A 26,173-nucleotide genomic window follows, 5' to 3' on the forward strand; every position below is an offset into this window, starting at 1 on the left:
ATCGCGGTGATTGAAATACAAAATAAATTATCGTAATGCCTATTTTGTCGAACGAGTATCGACATCTTTATTAGCTGCGGCTTTCAAAATGGCGACCGGCTAAACACTGTGTAACCAGTATAAACAATCAAAACTGGCAACAACCAAATCGATTGCGAGTTCAGCGCGGGCAAATCTTGTGCTGTAGTTTCTTCTCTAGTCCATGATATCGACAGAAGCATCAAGGGTAAGTACTTCAGTTATTTATCACGAAAATCGAACCGTGCCCGGTCGACAAGTGCTTCCTTCGCCTTGCAAGTTGCAAGCTCTTGCTATCTTGCTTTGATCCTCACATTAGGTTGCGCTTCAAGAGGACGGTTAGTGGTTACACTTTGAATAATACCATGCACTAGCGATGTTAACCTTTATTTCTTGGGTGTGTTTTTTTGGCTGCGTGGGTGTCCTTGTTAGCTATTTAAAACAAAACTACTGAGTCAATCAAACACGGAAACACGAGGCAGAACAGTGCTACGGTAAAACTAAGGGCGAAGTCAGGTGGGCTGCTGAAAGGTAACAGAAAGGAAGAGGTTGCATTTGAGTATATTCTCAGTAACTTAATTATGTTAATAGTAATTAATTTGAAAATTCTCTTTTTAAGAGTTCAGACTACACAATAACACAGGACTTGTCCTCAAACTGGGCTCCGGGGCAATTCGCGAAAAGCAATACTTAGCTTGCCTATAGATCAGTATCAGTATCAGATCCTGTTTTTGATTTTCACAGGTACACTATCCAATTTCTCTTTCACTTTAGGTACCTTAGTTGCACCAACCAGTAAGGATCAGACATGGGACTGGTCCGAATTTTATCGGAATTCCGATATTTTCCTTAGCTCACAGACCATTCTTGAGATCGATGCAAATTCGTTGAGAAAAAAAAAGGGGGGGGTGGTGGTGGTATGAACCGTTCAGCTGAAGCTGTCTGCGTTGGCCTATTATGGTCCGCTGGACCCGAAAAGCAACAGCTAACTAACTAACGAACTGCGTCTGAAGTCAGTGCATTCGTACCCCGGCACTCGCGTGAACCCATAGCAGTATCATGGGTCGCGTTTGATTGGCTGTCGATCTCCGACGATTATCGCCTAGGCCTAATTATTCACCGATGGCGGTTTGCGGGTTGTTTTGATTGGCTGCCGATCTCCAAACGCCGAAGGTGAAAAAGGTAGCATCATGGCGTCTGGATTCCGTATTGTTTTGTCGGCTGTGGAAGCTCTTACGATCGACGACCAAAGTGTGAAAAACAAGTGGAAAGCCAACTGGCTGTCAAAAGAAGTGACTGTCATTATCAACAAGAAAGAAAGGCGCCAGCTCATTGGCGACAGTATCGCCAAGATATCCATTCCCGGTCAGGCTGTGTGCACGTGGTGCGACAACGGCCACTGCGTGGTGAAATACGGACTTGGTGGAAAAAATGTGTTGGTTCTGAAAGTTTTCAAGTAAGTTTTGTGTGTGTGATTGTTATAAATTACACTTTTGTTTAAAATGCTAAAACATATTATTCTTGTGGTTTTTATAGCTTTTTAAAAAGGCATGATCTAATTTTTTGCTATCAGGAGAGGCCCTAAAACGGCCTTTATAATTCTAACATTCATTTTCCGTCAGGGGGGCAACCCCCTACTGGGGCGTTGCCCCTAGACCCCGGCTTACTTTCCTACTTTTGGAACATTTGCTGGTCTCATGTCTGAAGGATATATACTGTTCAAAAAAAAAACGCATATAGTTGCTACTTGCCAAATTTGTTTTATTTTTCGAAAAAATTAACAGAAAATCCAATATTTAGATTATTTGTTTGAAATTTGGTATGGACACAGTTGAATGCACACACAGTTCATTTGCATCTTCAAATCAATCAGTCAATCAATACGATTGGGTGCCGAGGCTGTCAAGTCAGTAGGGGGTGTGACTGCCTTGAGCAGCAACAACTGCCCGGCACCTTCTGGGCATGGACTGGATCAGATGCCGGATATCTTGCTGTGGGATGGTGTCCCACTCCTCCTGAAGTGCCTGCAATAGATCGCGGTGATTTGCCGGCGCTTCTTCTCGCCTGCGCACACGTCTGTCCAATTCATCCCAGAGGTGTTCTATCGGGTTCATGTCTGGCGACATGGATGGCCAGGGAAGCACCTGGACATGGTGGTCGGTGAGGAACTGGGTGGTGAGTCGTGCTGTGTGTGGGCGAGCGTTGTCCTGCTGGAATATGGCATCCTGGTCAGCCAGAAGAGGAAGGGCGTGTGGGCGCAGAATTTCCTCCACGTATCGCTGGGCAGTTATGCGCCCTTGGATGTGCACCAGGGTGCTCCTTCCAGCGGTATTGATCGCCCCCCACACCATGACGCCTCCACCACCATGAACGGGTGCCTCATCCACACAGTTGGGCGCGTAACGTTCGTTTACTCTCCGGTAGACCCTCCTCCGACCATCATGTCGCTGGAGCAGGAAGTAGGACTCGTCGCTGAACCACACGTGTCTCCAGTGATTCCGGACGGTCCAGCGAAGGTGCTGGTTGCCCCACTGCACTCGGTTCTGGCGATGGCGGCGGGTGAGGACAGCTCCTCTGTGAGGTCTGCGAGCTCTCAAACCAGCTTCATACAGGCGGTTCCGCACGGTCTGGTCCGATAATCGGTGTGGCCCGGGGAGAGCCTGGACAGAAGATGAGGCCGACAGGAAACGATTCCGGAGGTGGCGGAGCCGTATGAAGCGGTCGTGAGCAGCAGTTGTCGCCCTTGGTCTTCCCGCTCGTGGCAAGTCAGCAACGGAGCCAGTGGCTTGAAACCTGACCCACAGTCTACTGATGGTGCTCTGGGACACATGGAAGTGCCTGGCGATTGCACTTTGACTTTGGCCTGCTTGTAAATGACCCAATGCAATTTGGCGGTCTTCTCTGCTCAATCGGGCCATCTTTCGTCGCTGAATTGTCGTCTGATTTCTTTGTGGCGAACAATCCGCTTTTATGGGTTTTGGAAGACATGGTGAGAGCTCAATATTCCCCGAGTTTCACGAGATTACACTGAAGCATGACGAGTGGTCATGCCAAATGAGCAATTTTGACATTGTAGCCACTGATAACGCATGCGTCACGTGCAGAGCTCACTTGTGGCAATGGACGAAAGGTCGACGACCAGATAAACATTTTCTGCAGTTTGGTGGATATCCTTGTAGCCATATAACCAAATTAACCAAATATTACAAGCTATGCGTTTCTTTTTTTGAACAGTATAGTTGCCCTGTGCAGCATCTGTTGTGTGCGTGTTTGGTTTTTTATGTTTGTTCCTAAGCATACTTTGATACTATGCATCGATAGTGCACCTTCGCAAAAGGGCGTTGGACTGATGACGCTATGAGTGTTGATGCCATGGATTCTCTGGTCTTTTATGTACACTCCAAGAATGTAATCTACATTCAGTAAAGGCCGTGCAGCATCAGTTTTGTTTTTGTACTCTCTAATAATCAACTGCTCGATCTGCGTTCCTATTGCAACCGGAAGCTAACGTCAGAGTGTATACAGGGGGGCAGAATCTTGTACACACTCGGAGTGCGTTTCCTCAATAAACAGAAGAAGATAAGCGCATAGTGCTTTTAGTTATGCGCTATAGAAATCTCCTTAATAAATAAATAAAATAAATAAATAAAAAGAAGATCACCATGTCAGTGTTGTTGCCAGGCCTCGGTCTTCGGTCTCTGACGCATTCCTTTCTGATTTGACGCATTGGACCTAGCCTTGTCCGGTCGATGGACTGATAGTTTTTACGTTTTGGTGGTCAACTGACCGATACATATTTGTACAAGGTCTGCAATGAATGGAATGGGAGTTGCTCAACACGCCATAGTCACATGATAGTGCCTTCTTCCCTGTAGGTTATGTACATTTGTGGAATTATGTACACACACACACACACACACACAGATGTTGCATACAAACAATTTAATGACCACACAATTTGAGCTTTTTTACCAAAAGAGCAAGCAAGGAAGGAGAGAATTATTATAAACAGACAACAGCATAATGATGCAGTCAGTGGGTCATGGTTGAAGCTGAGACATACAACTAGTACAAGTGTCATGATATTGATAGTTTATGTCATAATTGATTATCTCATATCAGTATCGGTGGTTTGACAGTTGATGTTGACGTTCATTTAATGAGGTCAAGGGGTCATTATTATCACAACCTATAGCAATCCTCTGTGCAAGGTTGAAGAAGCTAAAGCTATGTGTACATTTATTTACAAGTTGTTTGCTATCATTTCAGTAGAGCTAGCCACAAACTTTCAAAATATTGTTGACAAATAGACAGCAGAGAATAAAATCCAGCAATATCCGTTCATCATTGAGATTATATATTTGTACCTGGGTCCTGGTGCTTGATTGCAAAACTTCAGGACTAAATCTACAGATTGTCCAAATGTAAATAAATGACACTAGCTTCAGATGTGAAGTTTATAATTATGTTCCATGATTTTGTTTTTGTAAAAGGGAAAGGAACTACATGTAACTTTTTTCACTCTCCCACCCCATCCTATTCCATATGTATTACTTACTGTACTCTTGTTGAAAAGGTTTCGCTGTAATGTACCTATGAGTGGTCAGCTTGTTGTCAGCAATGATATCTGAGGACTACCTCTTAACAGGGAAAGGAATAGACCTTCCCCACTGTTAGGGTTTCTGTGTGTGATTTCTTCTGTGTTTGTGTTCATTTACATCTTTAGAAGTAACGCATCTGCATGTGGTGGATATGTGGTTTTGAAGTGACATGTAAAGACGTATTTGTCGACATAAAGGTTGGTCTTTTTTTAAATTTTTTTTATTGCTTTTTTTTAATTTAATTTTGTTTATTTCTTGATGATATGGAAAGGTCAGTTTGAGTTCCATAAATTCCAAAGTCAAGCCCATCAGTTACGAGAGGTTAGAGCTAAGCCAGATCAAAGTTTTCTTTATCCCTTATAATTTTATATGGAACATTTGAAATTCTACAGATAAAGTGATCTGGGAGGTGTATCGCATATCAAACGTTTTAGTAGAACTTTATTATGTTGTCTCTGAAAGCACATTCATAAGTTTATCTTGTTGTGCTCCTTTATTTATATTACACATTGCATAGCTTTGTAAACTTGTCTCTGAATAAAATACTGTTAAAACCAATTAATGTGAAGTGCGTTTATATGCTCAGGTGCACACGTAACCAATAAGAACTCTTTAGTTTTCTAAAAACAGCTGTCATGGTTTGATTTCAGACACAAGATGTTGACCATCGGAACCTTCCACTTCCCCTCTGTGCTGCTGTCGCTGTTTTCATGGTGTTCTTTGTACTTCACGCTGCGTCACCTGCAGCCCCACAGGAAAGCCGAATGGCACTGTCGCACTGTCACAGTGTGTCACGCTGTGCTTGTCACTCTGCTTAGCTTTTGGTCAGGCATGATTCAGGGGCCATGGCCTTTCACTGATGCTGGTGAGTGTGGCAAGGCAGGGAGGGAGACGGGGAGAGTATGTGTGAGTGGGGGTGGGGGGGGGGGGGGGGGGGGAGAGAAAGAGAGAGAACTTGTGTGTGCGTGTGTTTACTTCTTCAATGCTATTAGGTGTAGGGGTCAAACATCTAGGTTTTAGTAACGCTGATGGGGTCTATGTCGACCAAAAGAGTGGGATTCCCTGTAGGTGGAGTTCCTGGAGAGGGATTCCCTGTATACTTAGAAATTCGAGTATGGTTTGCAAGTTTTATTGAAAAACTCCACCCTCTTTTGGTCGACATAGACCCCATCAGCGTAACCTAACCAACCGTATGTTATGCTGTTGACACAAATACATTTTTCCAAGTCTGAAAAACAAAACTGGAATATATACTTAAGAGCGCTTACTTCCCTTTGTTCAACAGATCATGAAATATTTGCAACAGAAGAGAAACTTCAGACTTGGTGTGTACTTGAGTTTTGGCTTTGTGTATAACGGAGAGTTTGAGAAGCTCTTAACAAAGGACATCACTTGCATTTTCTAAACTTGTATCGCTTTGGATGTGGTACTGTCACCACAACTTTTGTTGTTGTTGGTGTACCACAACATTACTTTAATTTCAAATAGAAATATTTTACCAGTGAAGGTGTCTGCTTGATTTTACATGTTTATTTACCTTTCATATTATTTTTTTCTTTCCAGGACGAAAACTGTTTCAAAAAGGTGCTACTGCAGTGATCAGTGGCCGAGGTCTTGTCGACTACGTAGCGGCTTTACTCATATGCGTAAAGCCTACAGACACCGTAAGGTAGAAACATGGTGGACATGACACGAGCGTAGCGTAACTTGCGCTGCTACTTTTACCGTAATGTTATGACAGCTCCCCCCCCCCACCCCCCCCCTGTCATAAACCTTTGCGCAGCACGTATTTAGCAAAGAAACATGGCGGGCAGGTTGTATTCTCGGATGCTTTTTGACTCACATGCGAAGCAAAAGTGAGTCTATGTACTCACCCGAGTCGTCCGTCCGTCCGTCCGGACGTCCGGAAAACTTTAACGTTGGATATTTCTTGGACACTATTCAGTCTATCAGTACCAAATTTGGCAAGATGGTGTATGATGACAAGGCCCCCAAAAACATACATAGCATCTTGACCTTGCTTCAAGGTCAAGGTCGCAGGGGCCATAAATGTTGCCTAAAAAACGGCTATTTTTCACATTTTTCCCATTTTCTCTGAAGTTTTTGAGATTGAATACCTCACCTACATATGATATATAGGGCAAAGTAAGCCCCATCTTTTGATACCAGTTTGGTTTACCTTGCTTCAAGGTCAAGGTCACAGGAGCTCTTCAAAGTTGGATTGTATACATATTTTGAAGTGACCTTGACCCTGAACTATGGAAGATAACTGTTTCAAACTTAAAAATTATGTGGGGCACATGTTATGCTTTCATCATGAGACACATTTGGTCACATATGATCAAGGTCAAGGTCACTTTGACCCTTATGAAATGTGACCAAAATAAGGTAGTGAACCACTAAAAGTGACCATATCTCATGGTAGAAAGAGCCAATAAGCACCATTGTACTTCCTATGTCTTGAATTAACAGCTTTGTGTTGCATGACCTTGGATGACCTTGACCTTGGGTCAAGGTCACATGTATTTTGGTAGGAAAAATGTGTAAAGCAGTTCTTAGTGTATGATGTCATTGCTAGGTTTAGTTACCCTAAAGGTTGAGGTCAAGCATGTGAGTCGTATGGGCTTTGCCCTTCTTGTTAATTTTGGCAGTCTCCGCATTGTTCTGTTTGCTGAACAAATCCTCATTGCTTTGCTTATTTTTTTCTAGCAAGGTGTGGATTTTGACTTCACTAAAAATTTCCGCCGCAGTGCTTTGTGTATCGTTTTGTGTTTGTTGAATGTTTATGGACGCATTCGCTCCGGGTTCCATGTACAGAAACGGACACTGCAGTAACAGTTGAAGAGATAATGGCTTCACTTTATTGTTTGGCTTCTAGGCCATCTTGGCGGTAACATCGTACAACACTGCGCATGTCTCGCGCGTACATTCACACACATAATAGTGACGTAGTTCACAGTCTATTAATATGTATCATGTGACGATCACATGATAGCAATATCGACACATCCCCTTTTCTTTACATAAACAAGTCCAAAGACTTTTACTGTCCAAACTTCACGGGAAAATGAATTCTCTGCACATAAAATTCTCATTCTCACCATAGTCCAATAGGCTGAGATTATTTTTACGCCTAGATTAATTTCTCACATTCACACTGACTGGACATCTTGACTAGAGCATCATTTCACAACTCCAATAATAACAACACATTCTCTCTCTGGACAATGAAACTTTACTGGACAATAATTCAACGCCTTGAATTAAATTTATCACATTCGCTCACAACGCGGGACATAAACAATACCACCAAATGTTTACTTTCTTCACTGTTTATCTTTTCTCTTCAAACAAAACACACAAACAACAAATACTGAACTGTCTCCTACAGTCTTCAGTCTTTAGGTTTTGACATAGTCATTCAGGTAAGCTGGTGGTTTAACCTGACGTCCACGAGAAGTGATTTGACTTTGCCCTGTGTCTGTTTTACCTGCGGTTTGTGACTTCATGAACTTGACTTTGATGCGTTCAGTTTTCTTTTCATTTGGCTGAATCTTCACAGGTGTTTTATTTTCAGGTGTGTTTGTCGCACTCACAGGAGTACTGACTTTGGTCACCTGAGTCTGACTATCAGCTACTGCTCTGTAGTTTTTCACTGCTTGGTCATTTAGCTGTCTCTGCCTATCAAGGTCTGTTTTTCGAGTGATTGTCTCCCTTGGACCAGTGTTGGTCAGTGTTTCTCCAGTTGTTCTGATTTGACGCCTGTTGCGTCTGTATGCTTTACCATTTTCTGTGTGCAGTTTGTAAGACCTGACATCTACCTGTTGCTCTACTTTTGCTTTTGTCCAAGTTTTGCCTAACTTCACCCTCACGGTTTGACCTGGCTGTAGGGTTTCTAGTTCTGCTGTACCTTTGTTATAGCACTTTGTCTGTTTTTCTTTTCTTTTGATCAGATTGCCAGTCACGTTTGTGCACGTCTGCGGTTTTAGCAGAGTTTTGGCTGTAGGAATTCTGGTTTTGGTTCTTCTGCTGAACAGTCTTTGCACTGGAGAGGTTTTCATCACCTCCGATGGTATGTTCCTTAACTCTAGTAGAGCCAAGTACGGATCTGTTTTGCTTTCTACAGCTTTCATGATCAGAGTTTTTGCTTGTTTGACCGCATTTTCTGCCTTTCCGTTGGATTGCGGATAATATGGCGAACTGGTTATGTGTTCGAATTCCCAAGCCTCAGCGAAATCTCTGTATTTGTCTGAGCTATACGGCGGACCGTTATCAGAGATGATCTTATCAGGGATTCCATGTCTGGCTAAATGGGCTTTTGTCTTGTAGATGACTTCTTCTGCTGTTTTGTTCTCAAGGCGATCGACTTCAAAGAAATCAGAGTAGTAGTCTACCACTACCAGGTACGACTTCTCTTGAAAGTCAAAGAGATCACACCCTAGCGTTTCCCAGGGCCTTTCAGGTATTGGGTGGGAAATCATGGGCTCTTTCTGTTGGTTGCTTTGGTGTGTCTGACAAGTTGCACATTTGCTCACCAACTTTTCTATGTCTGCGTTCATTCCTGGCCAATAGACCAGTTCTCTTGCCCTTCTCATGCAACCCTGAATCCCAGTATGAGCCTGATGGAGCAAGTGTAGGACTTTCTCCCTCATTTCTGTTGGTACAATGATCCTTTCTGCCTTGAAACAAAGACCGTTCTGAGTCGATACTTCCTCTCTGAATGGAAAGTAAGGTTGAAGACCTAGCGGTAAGCTTTGTCTCGACTCAGGCCAACCTTCTTGTGTTATTTGCATCAGCCGACACAAATCTTTATCACGTTTTGTTGCCTCTTTCAACTCTTCGAGTCGCCCTTCAGACACGGACACATGCGCGGCCATGTCAATGCTCTCGATTTCCTGCTCTATTTCTGTCTGGAAAATCTGTTCGCTCTTCATTTTCCCTGCTTTGTGTGACCTGACCACAGCTCTGCTGAGCGTGTCAGCGAGATACATCTCTGTACCTTTCTTGTACACCACAGTGTAGTCAAACTTTTGCGTTCTCAGCAACATGCGTTGCAGACGTTTTGGCGCTGCCAACAAGGTTTTGTTGTGAATGGGAATCAACGGCTTGTGATCAGACTCCACCTCAACATGTCTACCATACACATAGCGCTCGAAACGTTCCAGCCCGAAGAGAATCGCAAGCATTTCCTTCTCTATTTGCGCATAGTTGCGTTCAGTTTGGGTCAGCGCTCGCGACGCGAACTGTACCGGTTGTCCATCTGACAACAAACACGCCCCCAGACCGAACTCAGACGCATCACACTGAAGAGTAGTTTTCGCACCAGGGTCAAAAAATCGCAAAACCGGTGGTTCAGTCAACATGCGCTTGATCTCATCAAACGCTTTCCCGTGCAGGTTCTCATCCCAGCGGAAATGCACGTCTTTTTTCACCAGCTCACGCAGAGGCGCTGCGACCTCCGACAGACGTGGTGCAAACTTCTGGAGATACCCTACCATCCCCAGAAGTCTCTGAACCGCCGCTTTGTCTTCTGGCTGCGGAAACGACTTGATTGCATCGACTTTCTTCATGTCACACTTCAACCCGTCCTTTGAGATCACGTGACCCAGATACGAGACCTCAGTTTTCCTGTACTCGACCTTCTCTTTGTTCAGTTTGATGTTCTTCTCGCGACATCTCTGCAAGAACAACCGAACGTTCTGGTCATGGTCTTTTGCTGCTTCTTTCTCTGTGTCTCCCGACCCCCACACAATGACATCATCATGGACTGCGAACACGCCCGGCAGTCCGTTCAGCGCATCATCGACACGGCGCTGAAATTCCTCTGGACATACCGACGCACCGAACGGCATTCTAGTCCAGCGAAATTTTCCGAAAGGGGTTTCAAACGTTGTCAAGAGACTGCTTTCGTCGTCCAGGACAACGTGCCAGAAGCCATTGCGCATGTCGAAATGCGAGAAAATCTTTGCGCCTACCATCGACTCTAACGCGTCATCAATGCTCTTCATGGGGTAATCATTTCTTTTCAATGCCTTGTTCAAGGGTTTTGGATCTATGCACAACCTAGCCTGACCATTGGGCTTCAACGTCACAACTACGCTGCTAATCCAATCAGTTGGTGTGTTCACCGGAACGAGGACCCCTAACTCAAGCAGACGATCAATTTCTGCTTTGACCTTCTCTTTGACAGCTATGGGCCACTGACGACATGGAAGCTTCACTGGAGGAACCGATGGGTCTGTTTCAAACGTTAGCTTTCCGTCCAGAGCCCCAACCTCCCCTTTGAATACGTCATCAAACCCTGTGAGAACATGCTTATCCCCTGTGCCTATGGCTGAAATGTTCTCGACATTGACCGTGATCAACTGCATGTGTTGGCTTGCTCTACAGCCCAAGATATCCTTCACTTTGGCGTTCACTACCACAAAGCGCACTTTGTAGCTTTTGCCGTTCTTTGGATTGACCACAGGCAGAATACGCTCACCTAGAGGAGTTACTGGTCTATTGTCATACATCAACAAGCGTTTGTTGCTTTTGGTCAGCTTTGTCAACGCTACGTCTCCCGTCACAGTCTTGTACGTCTCTACGGACAAACTGTTGATAGTGGCTCCACTGTCAAGTTGCAACGATGTCGTCACTCTGTCATGTCCAACAAGCATTTTTGCATGCACAGATTTATCAACATCATCAACAGACAAAACATGTTCATCATCATTTTCACTCATCGTCAGAACAAAATGACCATCATCATCATCACTCTCTTCATCAGACATTTCATGCACTTGCCTATCTGAGCTTTGTTTGCACTGACGAGCAAAATGGTTTTTCTTTTTGCAACGATTGCAAGTCTTGCCATATGCGAAACAGTGTTCCTTGCCTTTCTTGTGCGATTTGCCACAATACACACACGCTTTCACACCACTGTCTCTTTCGCCCATACCTCTACCATCATGACGATCATGCTTCGACTTCGGGGTAGCACCCTTGTCCTTCTGACTGTTTGTCTTTTTTCTCACATGCACACCGACACGATGTAGGGCTTCATCACCAGCCATACTCTTGGCCTGCTGGGCTGCTGCCTCACTCACTCTGCAGATCTCAATGCACTTTTTCAAAGTTAGACCTGACTCTTGCAAGAGTTTTTCCCGAACCGTGTCATCTGACAGTCCAATAACGACTTGATCGCGTAGCATCCTTTCTTCGAATGTCTTGAAGTTACAGGAGCTAGCTAGTTGTCGGAGTGCTCCGATGTACGTGTCGATCGTTTCCCCCTTCTCTTGCTTTCGCTGGTGAAACTTGTAAGTCTCGTAGACTTCCGATGTCTCCCCCACACAGTAGGCTTCGAACAAGGGAATTATCTTCGTAATTTTGTCCTTGTCGTCTGCAGCCTCGAAAGGCAAACCTTCGAACACGTCCCTTGCATCATCACTGAGACAAGTCTTGAATACTGCGGCTCGATACTTCTCATCCTGAGAATCAAGACGCGATGCTAGTTCGTATGTCTCCCACGACCGCTTGAACTTGCGCCAAGTCGCCTCCAAACCTTGTGCTGAAAGCTCAAGTCTCTGAGGTAACGGAACTTTGACGGTTACCGACCTCGGCTGCGCTGCTACTCCGTCTTCTGCCATGATGATTCTGACACCATGTATCGTTTTGTGTTTGTTGAATGTTTATGGACGCATTCGCTCCGGGTTCCATGTACAGAAACGGACACTGCAGTAACAGTTGAAGAGATAATGGCTTCACTTTATTGTTTGGCTTCTAGGCCATCTTGGCGGTAACATCGTACAACACTGCGCATGTCTCGCGCGTACATTCACACACATAATAGTGACGTAGTTCACAGTCTATTAATATGTATCATGTGACGATCACATGATAGCAATATCGACACACTTTGGAGCTTCCATCTTTGTCAGCTTGATTATTATTTTATTATGGGGGAGCTTATATAGCGCGAACCACAACTGTGCTCTCCGCGCTTTACATATTAATTTCTGCCGTTTGAAATGGAATTTTTTTTACAGACAGACAGACAAACAGACATTTTTTACACACAATATATAACGCATTCACATCGACCAGCAAACTTCAAGCCTGTTACAGACCTGTTTACTCTTACGGAATGGGCGGAAGTTTTACGGATTTAAGATCGTTTTTCCGCTTGTCCGCGCACTGCTTGAAGTCTTCCGCAATTTGGCGCGATTTTGAGAAAAAATATTTGTGATGTTTTCGGCAAAAAGTCGCGATATTTTTCTTAGTATTAAGACGTCTTTCGTCAATTTCCTGTTAGAACCGTGTGTCTTCTTCCGGTACTTTGGTTACACGTGTTGCCAGTTGGTGTCTTTTTGCAAAATGCCTCCAACGAAAAGAAAGGAACAACACCGACACCGACACGAAACTGACGATGAAGAGCGCGACTAATGCGTGTGGGGCAAAGAAGAAGAGAATCTATTATCAGAAGTGGAAAGAAGATTACTCAAAGAAGTATCCGGACTTGACGGTTTCCAGGAAATTTGGACCAAGCCATTCTTACTGCACGCTGTGTGACAGTCATTTCTCGATCACTCATGGTGGGAAGAATGATTGTGAACGGCACGTACAGTCCATCAGTTTATCATTTCTGGGCACACAGCAAAATTAATTATGAAAAAAAGAGTGTTTTATTGCTTTAGAGCGAGTTTGTGGCTTTAAAAAAAATCTTCCTCATGAAGTGGAAAATCTTCCGCATGAAGTGGAAAATCTTCCTCATTTTCCTTCAAATCTTCCTCGTGGGTCAATGTAAGGGTAAACAGGTCTGCTGTTAGGCGAACATTCACCTTTCACAGCCTATTATTCCAAGTCAAACGGGTATTTGGTGGACATTTTTATCTATGCCTATACAATTTTGCCAGGAAAGACCCTTTTGTCAATCGTGGGATCTTTAACGTGCACACCCCAATGTAGTGTACACGAAGGGACCTCGGTTTTTCGTCTCATCCGAAAGACTAGCACTTGAACCCACCACCTAGGTTAGGAAAGGGGGGAGAAAATTGCGGCCTGACCCAGGGTCGAACACGCAACCTCTCGCTTCCGAGCGCAAGTGCGTTACCACTCGGCCACCCAGTCCACAAAGAACAAAACGAATAATATCTCGCGTAATCAAACACAACATCTTGACGTAAAGTACCCAAAATGAAAAAAGTTCTCCGTATCGCCAAGACTAATAGACTTCCATGTAGGATTTTGACGTAATTAGTTAAACGTGACTTCACGGGCTTACCCCTTCTCTAAAAATAGTACAATTTTGCGCTCTGCGTTGGCTCCTTACGTATTCCGTTCGTCCGCAAACGACTAAGCAAGCGTCGTGACCACCAAGTTACGCATTTGCCGAGCTACGAAATACGTAGGCTTTATGTGTTTGTAACTCCTTGCGTAACCTAATTTATTTGCAGTACCAACAAGACCTCGGCCACTGAATACAATCATATTTTGTGTGTTTTTTTCTCCTGATGTTATACATGCTCTGTTATTGTTTTTGATGTTTACATAATGCTGCTGTTTTTGTGAAATATTTCAGTCTTTCGGTATGGAAAGCTTTTGTGATTTAAAAGTGTTCATTTCAAATAATTGTGTTTATTGTACCAAGGTTTCATAGTGCTTACAGATGAGCCAGGCTATGAGCTCATGAATATGAGCGTTAAGAAAATATTTACATTTTCCTTGTGATTTACAGGAGGGCCAAACACACCGCTGCAGGTAACGACTACCACGATATGTCTGGGCTACTTCATCTTCGACTTCACCTGGTGCCTCTATTTTCAGACTGAAGGTCAGTTTTTACTTTACTGTGAAGTCTGAAGTCTTCCATTTAAGGCCATACAAAAAATAAATTAAGTGGTTCCTGTTCCCCGACCGACCTTATTTTTTTCTCCCAACTCCAAATCATTAAAACAAAAAATTAAAATAAATAAATATGACAAAGCTTGATTTTGCAGACTTTACAAGAAAAGCTACTCTTGTGTGGCATCCAGGACACAAAGTTCACCATCAGACATTATCTGCTATTCAGACTTGGTCGTGTGACAGACGTTTTTTCTACACGAGATTACTACATCAGCATATCGAATGTGGAAGAAAACGTCGGTCGCGCGACCAAGTCTGAATAGCATTTATGTCTTACAGCCTCAATAGAGGAGAGAACAAACACGTTTTTCATAAATTTTGGAGGGGAGGGACGATTGCGAGTTTGGCTCCGTTCTTGTCATGCTCGGAAGCGTGTAACATACAACCTTGCACACGTTTGCTTTAGTAGAGGCAAAGAAGGAAAGCGTGGGACATTAGTTATCGTTAGATTTGACTGCGATATCCAGATTTATCAGTGCCAATGTCGAGAAAGCTGAAATCATATCAGATCGAGGCGTGAGCCGAGATCTGATATGATTCAGGCTTTCGAGACATTGGCACTGATAAATCTGGATATCGCAGTCAAATCTAACGATAACGATTTTATCGCATTCCATTTCGGAAGAAGAACCCATTAACCCCAGTCTAAGAAATCTATCAAGCGCAAGGGAGGCTACTGCCATGTTGCTAATGTTGGATTGTCTGTTCCTGCTTTCGCAACTTTGCTGCTATAATTTTAATTTTTCAAATACTCTTTCGTTTTCTAAGACGTAAATAAGGCATCTAAAAACAACAAAGAAAAGAAAAATATTGTGTAAACAGATCACACAAAAAAGGTTCAGTGGAGGAACACGGAACAGCCTTTGCGGTTACTTGCAGTCTTTTAGACTTCAAAGGCTTTAATTTGGCAATTCTAAACGATGGCAGGAACTGAAGTGCCCCGGACTGTAACAGTGAAGTCCTCTGGCTCATTTTCTGTGTAGAAGACAGCTTCCAGTTCTTAGTCGTTATCGACGGACTGCAGTGTTGATAATTTTGTCGAATCGCCAACTGCAGACGACACAATATTCCAAGACAACTTTCAAAGATGGCGTCTTCCGATAGCCTTCGTGACTGTTTTGAAGCTGTTGAGTTTTTTGTGTGGATTTTGCATGGCTACGACAAAGAGGGATGGGACAGTGATTCCTGCTGGAGCAAAATGTTTAAATCGGCTGCTCATTTCCAGCCTTTACGTGAGTGATGAGCGCTGATACCCTGCAAGAGAACTCGCTTCTTGCTCCAAAGTTCAGTTTGTTTACGGCTGTTCCAATCGCCTCCCTCGGTAAGATTAAAACATACTACTACTTCTCTGTTAAAGGTGGGTGGAAAAAGTGTGTATTTATTCATTACACAGCTTAAACTTGCTGATGCAATTACTTTCCTTTTATAAATTTGCGCTTTAAAATAATGGGAGACTTGTGTTTCCTTCAAGTTCAAGTGAGATTTTTTTCTTCAAAATTACAATTGGAAAACTACTTCCTGCACGATATCAAATTCACTAGGAACTTCCTCTGCGATATCAATTGATATACAGTTCCTAGTTGACCAATGACAACAGGTGTTTTTGTCATGTGATCAGTAAAATGCGATAAACAGTTATCACAATGCTAGAAATGAGGGGAGTACAGAAGGCACAGTTAACAAAAAGGTTTGATAATGCAGTTGTCTGAAGAAACAGAACTGAATGGACACTTCCCTCACAAGGTTATACAGCTCGTTTGATTAAGTCTTGTTGGTGTCTTCTTGCCTTTGGTAAATCCATTTTGTCTCTCATTTTACAGTGAGCCGCCAAGCCTTGTCATGCATTTCAGAGAACAGGGCTGCGGTGCACGAAGAGAACCTGTATGGGTGCAACTGAAATGGGTGGTTCGCAGCCGTTGTCGGTTTGATTGAACTTGAGATCTGTGTATGATTTCTACCAATCAGATGCCACGGCTTGTTCTCACCCAGTTGGGCGTCACCCAGATCCTGCACCTCTGAGCCCAGGTGATACGACGCAGGTGGTTTTCTCCCATCCTTTGGGGAGATTTACTTTGTGACCAGTTCTCTCCCTTGGACCAAAGATCTGTGGGCTGATTCAGGGGACACAACTTTTTCTTACTCTGAAGTTCTTTTGAATTTTTGTTGTTGCATGTTCTGGACCTGCATGTTCTGTACCAACATGTTCCTTACCCTTGGTTTTGAAGAGCGGTTTATCTTCTGTGAAAACATCTTTGAAAATAACCGTTCTGTACAGCAAGCCTGATCTGTAAAACAAACGTTTTCATTTTAGTATGAAAAAGCTATTGATGATGTGATGGAAGTAAACTTAGCATTCTTTTGTATTTGCTGCTCTTCAAAAACTTTGACAGTTTGACAAAATGTTCTCTTTCTTTACCAATATGGAACAAGCTTGATTAATTGGGCCTTGTGCGTTGTGGAGTTTCTCTATGCTGCATTATCTCACGAGACTGCTTGCCGAGAAACACACCACCTAAAGATTTTCATTTTACCTCAGATGACAAGACTCTGACTTTAGCCTGCATACATCCCATGACTTCACTGGATAGTCTTGTGTCAAAATAACTAACCACAGTGTAGTTCTTCAGACAGTTACGTCACTAGAGAGCATGTCGCTTAGATGTACATGTATGTGACAGTGTTCACAGTATAAATTGCACAACACACTTTTGAGAGTTGGCATGTGCAAATTTACTGTCTTTTACATTATGAGCTTTTGGACTATACATGTACAAGGTTTAACTCATTCAAGGCGCGTCTAAATTTCCCCTGTGTTCCCTCAAATGCCAGCGCGCGATTTAAAGCCATTTTGAAAAAATTATAAAAAATCAACAACACAAGATAACCTTACATACCTTTATATTTTTGCAAAGTTTGGAACTTACTCTTTTAGAAAATATATGAAACATTTGAAAGTACATACCTATTGTTGTCTTCATATCCAGGCAAAATATCCAATTTGAAGCAAAAAAAACAAACTTTTTTGTTCTTGAATGAAACACCAGTTGCAGTACTTTTTCTCACAAAATCAAGCTGATATGCACTGTTTCAAATGTCAAGAGTGTTGCTGGTGAATCAGAAACAAAAATTACTGTTAAATAGATTTGAACTGGTGAGTGTCAAGCATAATCGAGGCGTGTCTAAATTGTCCCTGTGTTCCCTCAAATCGCACTATTTTGACCCATTTTAAAAAAATAATAAAAATCAACAACACAAAATAACCTTACCTACCTTACATTTTTGCAAAGTTTGAAACTTGCTCTTTTAGAAAATATATGAAACATTTGAAAGAACATACCTTTTGTTGTCTTCACATCCAGTCAAACTACCTCTTTGAAGCAAAAAAAACCCAAACTTTCTACGTCATGGGTTCATCATACACAATGTCATGATCGACACTTTCATTGTCCGAATCATCACCCAAATTATCGTCCATTGGCACAAACTCGTCACCAGAATCTAAAATATCATCTCCACTATCATCATCACTAAGGTCAAGATCAGAACCGTACTGAATAACAAGTTCTAGCACTCTTTTCAAGTTACTACGTCTTGTAGCAGAACGATCCGCCATCTTGGAAAAGTCAAAACACGTGGGTCGCACACCGTCAACAAAATCAAATTAATCCCAACAATTGAAGGGAAGGAACTGTTTACAGTGAATGGTTCCACTGTAGACAGATGGAAGTTTGTTGCGGGGGTTGTTTCCCTTGGTCAGCAGGGCCGTTTACACTGTTAAAAATTCGTGATATCCGTCGGAACTAAACTACAAACGTGCGGGCAACGCTAAACACAGGTGTCGGAATTCCAATTCCGATACACAGCGAATGATTTAATCTAGTTGATACCAAATTATGTTTCTAGCAAAATTAGACAAACTTAAGATGTAAGTGTGCTTAAAAGATGGAGTGTGCATCAGAGCACTATTGATATTGAAGCAATGATCTTTTTGTAACAGATAAGAATATAAAAAGTAAAACATTCTCACAAAACATTTTTTTCAAACAAGGTAGTTTACGGTAATTTTCTTAAGAAATAGACGACTGAAGTGTGGCTGAGAGCCCAAGAGAAACACTAGAAGCACTAGAAGCACTCAGACCTTTAAGTCCTGCAGTCCTGTACACATTTTCTGTAAAACCCGTCCCTTCTGTGTTGAATTCCCAAAAACCTATGTGATGGGCTTCTGTGTACAAGAGAAGCTACAGAATGAATCTTTTGGTTTTGGGGGGAGTTGTTGTGTTTGTTGGTTGGTTTTTAATTGTTGTGATCCAAAAACAAATAGACTGCCAATATTCCAAAATTCAGAATCAAAAAAGTAAATTTTTGATTCTGTTATTGTTGTTGTTTTGCATGTTGTTTATTATTCTATGCTCTATTTCATGACTTTAAAAACTCGTTTTGTTTAAAAATTCTGATAAACTCATTTTCTTGTGTGCTATTACGCTACATGTTTGTGCCACTGTACTTGCAGGGCCTCCAATGCTGCTGCACCACTCGCTGAGCCTGCTGGGCCTGACCTGGGTGCTGGTGTCCGGCAAGTTGGGCACGGAGATGATGGCCACTGTGTGCGGCTCTGAGGCGACCAACCCCCTCCTACAGCTGCGCTGGTTTCTGCGAGAGACGGGCCGCTACCACACCGTCCTGGGTGAAATCACTGACGTGGCTTTCATGCTGTCCTTCTTCGCCCTTCGCATCGGCGTGGGGACCGTTCTGATTTACTCCTACTTCCTGCAGCCTACTGAATTCATGGGGCGCTTTGGAGCCGTCGCCATTTACCTCATCGGCTGGATGTTCTGGGTCAGCATCTTTAGGTACGCTGTTCGCAAGTACACCAAGAAGTACCGGGCTTGGCGTGGCGTCAGGCAGAAAAAGTCGGAGCCCCCGAGTGGTGCCGCCTGCAGTACAGTTGGAGGTGAGGAGCTTTCGCGAAGCCTGCTGGATGAGGGTGATACGAAAAGCAGTTCTGATGAAAGCTTTTCACGGGAGATCTCTCATAATGGTGATGGCGTTGTTCCTAAAGAACAGAAGAGTGTTTCAAAAAACGGGGTGCGCCAGAGGGGCAATGTAACACACAAGCATTCTAATGGAACTTTGCACGATGGCAGGTCTGCAGAATACAAGGGTGTAAGGGATGATTGTATAGGTGGACTTTCAAATGGTGTACTCGCTAACGGCTGAACTAAAAGTCTGTGATTGTAGCTGCTGTAAGGCTGTGACTGAACGTGCGTCCCTGGATCTGGATGCCCCACTTGGTGTAGGACGTGGGGAATGTTACAGGAGCCGACTTCGGCTGTCTGGTGTGACTTTTCATCCTTGCGTTCAACGACAGTGACTTACTGATTGCTTAAAACTGCATTTTGTCGAAAGGTTACGAGTCTTATTCGCATTACCTCTTACTGATTTTATGTGCAGTCATCAGTGTGAAGATTAATTTGATACATGTATGCAGTTGCGGTCATATAAACAATAAATGATGGTGATGTATTAATTGCTCTAAACTGCATTTTGTAAAAAGGTTTCAAGTCTTATTCGCGTTACCTCTTACTGATTTTATGTGCAGTCGTCAATGTGAAGACTGATGCCTGACTTGGGGTCCTAATGTCTGTCGGGTCTACAAGCCTATTTAGGACATGAATTTAAAATGAAAAAGTGAATTTTAAAAGTGAAGATTGATTTGATAGTTGCGGTCATACGTATAAACACATTTGGCAATGGAAGAACATTTCAGCAAGAGAAAAAAGGGCATTCACAGTTGTTAATGTAAAGGTTGGCATTATTTTATTTCCCTGTGTTATGATGAGGGTGTAACAAACAATTATGTGTGTTATGTCGTTGGAAGATGTGTTCTTGAAGAGACAGACAAACTGACTGTGTTTTCTTGAATGGCTCATTCATTCATAAAGTTCAGTTAATTTCAAAGTGATATCCTCCGTTTTTAATGGCATTTTAACCAGCTTTTTCGTCAGTGAATGGCTCATTATTGAATAGCCTTGTGCAGGGTTCCCACAGGTCATGGAAAACCTGGAAAGTCATGGAATTTGATTTTTAATTTTCCAGGCCTGGAAAGTCATGGAATTCCAATTCAAGTCATGGAAAGTCATGGAATTTAACAAAAATAAGAAAGAAAAAAAATCAACCTTTGAAATGACAGGACCAGCAAACATTACCGATAATCTGACTGCGTAGCAAATGCTTGCCTTGCTTGTCGAAGAGACACTGCGTAGAAACTGACTCAAATTCAGTGCAAAGCAAGCCAGTGTCAAAACTGGCAGTGACAAGACGTAAAAAGTTTGCGTGTTCGGAAATGGCGACCTGTGGATCTAGTCATGGAAAATGTTATTGAGGCTCATGGAAAGTCATGGAAAAGTCATGGAATTTTGTTTCTAAAAACCAGTGGGGACCCTGCTTGTGGTGGCGGACTTAACAAGTAATATTCCACTGCTAAAAGGACGTAGTCGCTGAAAGAAACTTCATTCTTCAAATGCTTTGTCATTTCCTCGGGAGACATGCATGATAAGTGACAGCAGTTTTCAGAGATGTCAATATTTGCATTCCCAAACTTTGTTTCACTATTAACTTCAGGGACTTCATTTTGGAAGAAAAAAATGGGCTTTGCTCAGTTGTTGTCGTATCTCATTCTGTATAGTTTATTCTGAATTATTCTCAGTTTGATATCTCCAGTTTTTTAAAGCATTTTTGCCAGCCTCCATGCTGGGATGTAAGTCATGAGATACAAACTGGTGTTCAACACGTGATTAACCTTGACCTTGCTTTCTGGGTTGTGGACGACCTGGAGCCTCACAAAAGTATCTCTGAAACTGTTCTTTGAGACTTCAAGTAATCCCCAAACACTATGGGACCTTCCTACTGGCCAGCTTTCAAATGGTTGCTTTTATAAACAAGTAAATACATTAGCTCGACCTTAATTGAACTACACAGTCAGTTGGTGTTTACTGTGCATGTACGACCCATGTGAAATTTAAGAAGGAATTTTAAGGTGTTTATCCTTATTTGGATGGCATGGGTCATGTAGGCTCCATTATTACGGTGCAAAGATGCGGTAAAAAAGTGTATATTTTTATCCAGATGGCGAATTTACAAATGTGACCCTCCACCACGAAATGAGTCGCATGTCACCTTTACATGATTTTCATATTTTTACATTTTCCTAAAGGTTTTTTTATGCTCTATCCAGTGGTGAAAACCGTTTGAGTTTGAGTTATAAGTCGTTGACTAAGGTGACCCTCACACTGTTACCAGACACTCGCCGGACTTATATTAAGCCTAGCGCAGAACCGCGCGAGGTGACATGCGACTCATTTCGTGGTGGAGGGTCACAAATGTACTTTTTACATTAGGCCAAAAAAAATAAATAGGTCTGTTTACGGTATCATAGGCCAAAAAAATAGGGTCGGTAGGTCGGGATTTTTTTTTTTTTTTTTTTTTTTCCTCCAAAAAACCATATTTTTACGTTATTTTGCAAAAAAAACCAAAAGATTTTTATTTTATTTTTTTTTTCCCCAAATGCCCAAAAAAAGTCTAGGGTCGCGCACAAAAAATAGGGTCGGTCGGGTTACCGTAAACAGACCTATTTTTTTTTTTGCCTTAAATTTAAATTCTTACACAACCCACATTTTCCAGACTGTCTGGTCGAAAGCTTGATCCTGTGAGGAGATTTTAAATACAGATTTAGTAAAAGACAGTGTAATAAGCAATCATAATTACATGTATTTTGAAGTGAGCGAAGGCACTTGTGAATAACACACACACACACACACACACACACACACACATACAAGCCAGCGCACATGCATATATGTGCATGCATACACACTCGGCCATTGTTCCCTAACTGCCACTTTTAGCAAAAGCTATGTGTACAGAATTGTGGCATTTGGAGGTGTGTTTGATTATAGTACATGTAATAGGAGACGTAATACAGCCTTCGTACGAGGTGTCTGAGAGCACCACCGTGCCAAGGGGTTCTGCGGGCATCACAGCAAAAAGAAAGAGGGACATTTTTCTTGGACTCTGGAGGCGGACGCCAGACAGCAACACTTTGTCTCTAGGCTGAATAGTAATTAACGTCTTTGTTTTGCTGGCTTATGACACCATAATAGTTTTTCTCTGTGCTCTGGTTTGTTTGCAAATCTGTGTTTTTTTGAGTGAAGAATTAATTTTTCTTGTTTACATGCAGTTTTGAACTCTGTTTACCGTAATGATGCAACTTTTCTGTTTGAGACATTGACAATCCACTTGACATTACACATTGTAAATTTACATCATGTAATCTTTGGCAATACATTTCTGACTGGTTACTAAATTTGATATTGTGTTTCTATGGCATCTTGAGAGCTTGCCAACTATTACAGGGGAGGGGGAACGGGGGATGTACGGTGTGAGATTGTGTGTTGCGAGCATCGGAATGTGAATGTGCATTAGTGTGTGTGCGTGCATAATATATATATATATTTATGATTGCATGCTTGTAAGTGTGTGCGATAAAAATCATGAAGCGAGGGTGACGTGACAGAGAAATCAGTGGGTGTGTCTGTGTGAGAGAGAGAAAGAGAGAGAGAGAGACTATGTGTGCACAAGTGTGTATTGTGTTTGCAAGTATACGTGTGTGGATGTGTGTGTGTGTGACTGAGAGAGAGAGAGAGAGATCAAATCAAATCAAATCAAATTTTATTTTTCGAGGGTTGTGGCAGAGAGAGAGAGACAGAGAGAGAGAGAGAGAGAGAATAATGACAAGAAGTAATTGAATGAAATCCCAGAGAAACAAGATTAAGATCAGTGTGCCATGCCCAAAAGCTGATGCTTTCCATTAAATGTAGTTTTGTGTAGTTTTAGGTTCAGTCATGTGAACATGATAATTGCCTGCTGAAACTGATTGCCTGAAGTGAAAGCATTATACATATATATGTGTGTATCCAGAAACTATCTAATTTTCCCTTCATGTATTTCATTTTAACATGCATGTAATGACACAATTTGTTTATGGACAAGTATTGTTGTAATGTATATTTTATTGTGGCCTTTTTAGTACTGGAGTTGCATCCCTTTGAATTCAGCTGAGTACTTGATAAGCACGTTGAGTTAGTGCTAGCTGAATTTTTTAGTCGTTTCAGTCAGCTTATGGTGTTTCTTTTCTTTTTATTTGAGTTTTGTGTGTGTGTGTGTGTGTGTGTGTGTGTGTGTGTGTGTGTGTGTGTGTGTGTGTGTGTGCTGTATTAAGAGAATACATCTGTAGTTGTTTTTCTACTGTATGTGTACAATTCCCGTTACTTTTATCAGATGCTGTACCTCTTGCATATTTTCGTGTAACCTTATTATTTTTGGGGACTGGTTATGCCCTTCTTTTTATTTGGTATAACTTTCAGACATGACATTTTCATGTAAATTTACAATTTTCCATAGATTTAATTAAGAGCCCCAGCTGAAGGGCTTAGCGTTTATATGTGTCAAAATCAGGACTTAAATTCAAAGTAGGTATAAACCAAAGCTCTGTTCAATGTTACTAATTAATGTACAAATGGAGATTTCCCAATTCCATGGTTGAACTTTTGGTACATGTATTACATGTTGCATTGTGGTGTGTGTTATGACAGATTTCTGCTTCAGTTTTTCTTTACAAATCATACTGTAACCATGACATTTCTTGTATGGCTGAGTCTGTGATAAGGTCTACTGTTATTGAGCATTTGAAAGGGTGATTTGGGGTCTCTTCTTGAGAAAAAAAAGGCATCTTTTGACCATTAAGATGGGTTGAGGGGAGGGGGTGGGGGTCTGGAACCTATTCACCCCTTAGATCCAGCCCTTACAATCCTTCAGCTTTGATAAACACTGTGAGAGAGAGAAAGAGAGAGCATAGGTGCGGCTGAGTTTAAGTTATTAGAGCCTTTATTTCTTTTCTTCATGAAACGGGGACGATTGTTTTTGGAAAAAATAAGTTTTTATTTTTTAATTTTTTTTTATTGACGTTTGAGTGACAAAGAGCAGCAATGGCAAATATGCCTGTTGTTAGTGGCCTGATGCTCTCGGGTACAATCAATCAATCAATCAATGAGGCTTATATCGCGCATATTCCGTGGGTACAGTTCTAGGCGCTCTGCAGTGATGCCGTGTGAGATGAAATTTTATACGGCCAGTAGATTGCAGCCATGTCGGCGCATATTTACCTTTCACGGCCTTATTCCAAGTCACACGGGTATGGTAGACAATTATTAACTGTGCCTAAGCAATTTTGCCAGGAAAGACCCTTTTGTCAATCGTGGGATCTTTAACGTGCACACCCAATGTAGTATACACGGGGGGTGGTTCGGACACCGAAGAGAGTCTGCACACAAAGTTGACTCTGTGAAATAAATTTCCGCCGAACCTGGGATCGAACTCGCGCTGACAGCGGCCAACTGAATACAAATCCAGCGCGCTACCAACTGAGCTATATTCCCGGGTACAGACTGTTGTTAGTGGCCTGATGCCCTCGGGTACAGACTGTTGTTAGTGGCCTGATGCCCTCGGGTACAGACTGTTGTTAGTGGCCTGATGCCCTCGGGTACAGACTGTTGTTAGTGGCCTGATGCCCTCGGGTACAGACTGTTGTTAGCGGCCTGATGCCCTCGGGTACAGACTGTTGTTAGTGGCCTGATGCCCTCGGGTACAGACTGTTGTTAATGGCCTGATGCCCTCGGGTACAGACTGTTGTTAGTGGCCTGATGCCCTCGGGTACAGACTGTTGTTAGTGGCCTGATGCCCTCGGGTACAGACTGTTGTTAGTGGCCTGATGCCCTCGGGTACAGACTGTTGTTAGTGGCCTGATGCCCTCGGGTACAGACTGTTGTTAGCGGCCTGATGCCCTCGGGTACAGACTGTTGTTAGTGGCCTGATGCCCTCGGGTACAGACTGTTGTTAGTGGCCTGATGCCCTCGGGTACAGACTGTTGTTAGTGGCCTGATGCCCTCGGGTACAGACTGTTGTTAGTGGCCTGATGCCCTCGGGTACAGACTGTTGTTAGTGGCCTGATGCCCTCGGGTACAGACTGTTGTTAGTGGCCTGATGCCCTCGGGTACAGACTGTTGTTAGTGGCCTGATGCCCTCGGGTACAGACTGTTGTTAGCGGCCTGATGCCCTCGGGTACAGACTGTTGTTAGCGGCCTGATGCCCTCGGGTACAGACTGTTGTTAGTGGCCTGATGCCCTCGGGTACAGACTGTTGTTAGTGGCCTGATGCCCTCGGGTACAGACTGTTGTTAGCGGCCTGATGCCCTCGGGTACAGACTGTTGTTAGTGGCCTGATGCCCTCGGGTACAGACTGTTGTTAGTGGCCTGTTGCCCTCGGGTACAGACTGTTGTTAGTGGCCTGATGCCCTCGGGTACAGACTGTTGTTAGCGGCCTGATGCCCTCGGGTACAGACTGTTGTTAGTGGCCTGATGCCCTCGGGTACAGACTGTACAACATCTTTATTTGCAGACAAGAAGCAGTGGAAAGCAATGAAAATAAAACGGTACAACATGTAGACTAACTGTTTTTCAAGCACTTTGATTTCCTTCCATAGGCACAGTTGAAGATGGGAAACAAAGCTGTTTTTCTCTCACGGCAAAACGTTTTGAAAAAGGAGCTCGAAAGAT

The 26,173-nt window shown here is 42.8% G+C and overlaps 1 protein-coding gene across 1 annotated transcript; it reads left to right on the plus strand.

The window, feature by feature from the left end:
* Positions 1 to 88: 88 nt before the first annotated feature.
* Positions 89 to 25,156, plus strand: LOC138973203 (TLC domain-containing protein 5-like). The gene is made up of 4 exons (XM_070345912.1): positions 89 to 226; positions 5,270 to 5,484; positions 14,335 to 14,430; positions 19,015 to 25,156. The coding sequence occupies exons 2-4, from the start codon at positions 5,277 to 5,279 to the stop codon at positions 19,719 to 19,721; spliced, it is 1,011 nt and encodes a 336-aa protein (XP_070202013.1). The 5' UTR covers positions 89 to 226; positions 5,270 to 5,276; the 3' UTR covers positions 19,722 to 25,156.
* The last annotated feature ends 1,017 nt before the right edge of the window (positions 25,157 to 26,173 follow it).

This window comes from Littorina saxatilis, linkage group LG8, assembly GCF_037325665.1.
Source record: "Littorina saxatilis isolate snail1 linkage group LG8, US_GU_Lsax_2.0, whole genome shotgun sequence".
Taxonomy (NCBI): Eukaryota; Metazoa; Mollusca; class Gastropoda; order Littorinimorpha; family Littorinidae; genus Littorina; species Littorina saxatilis.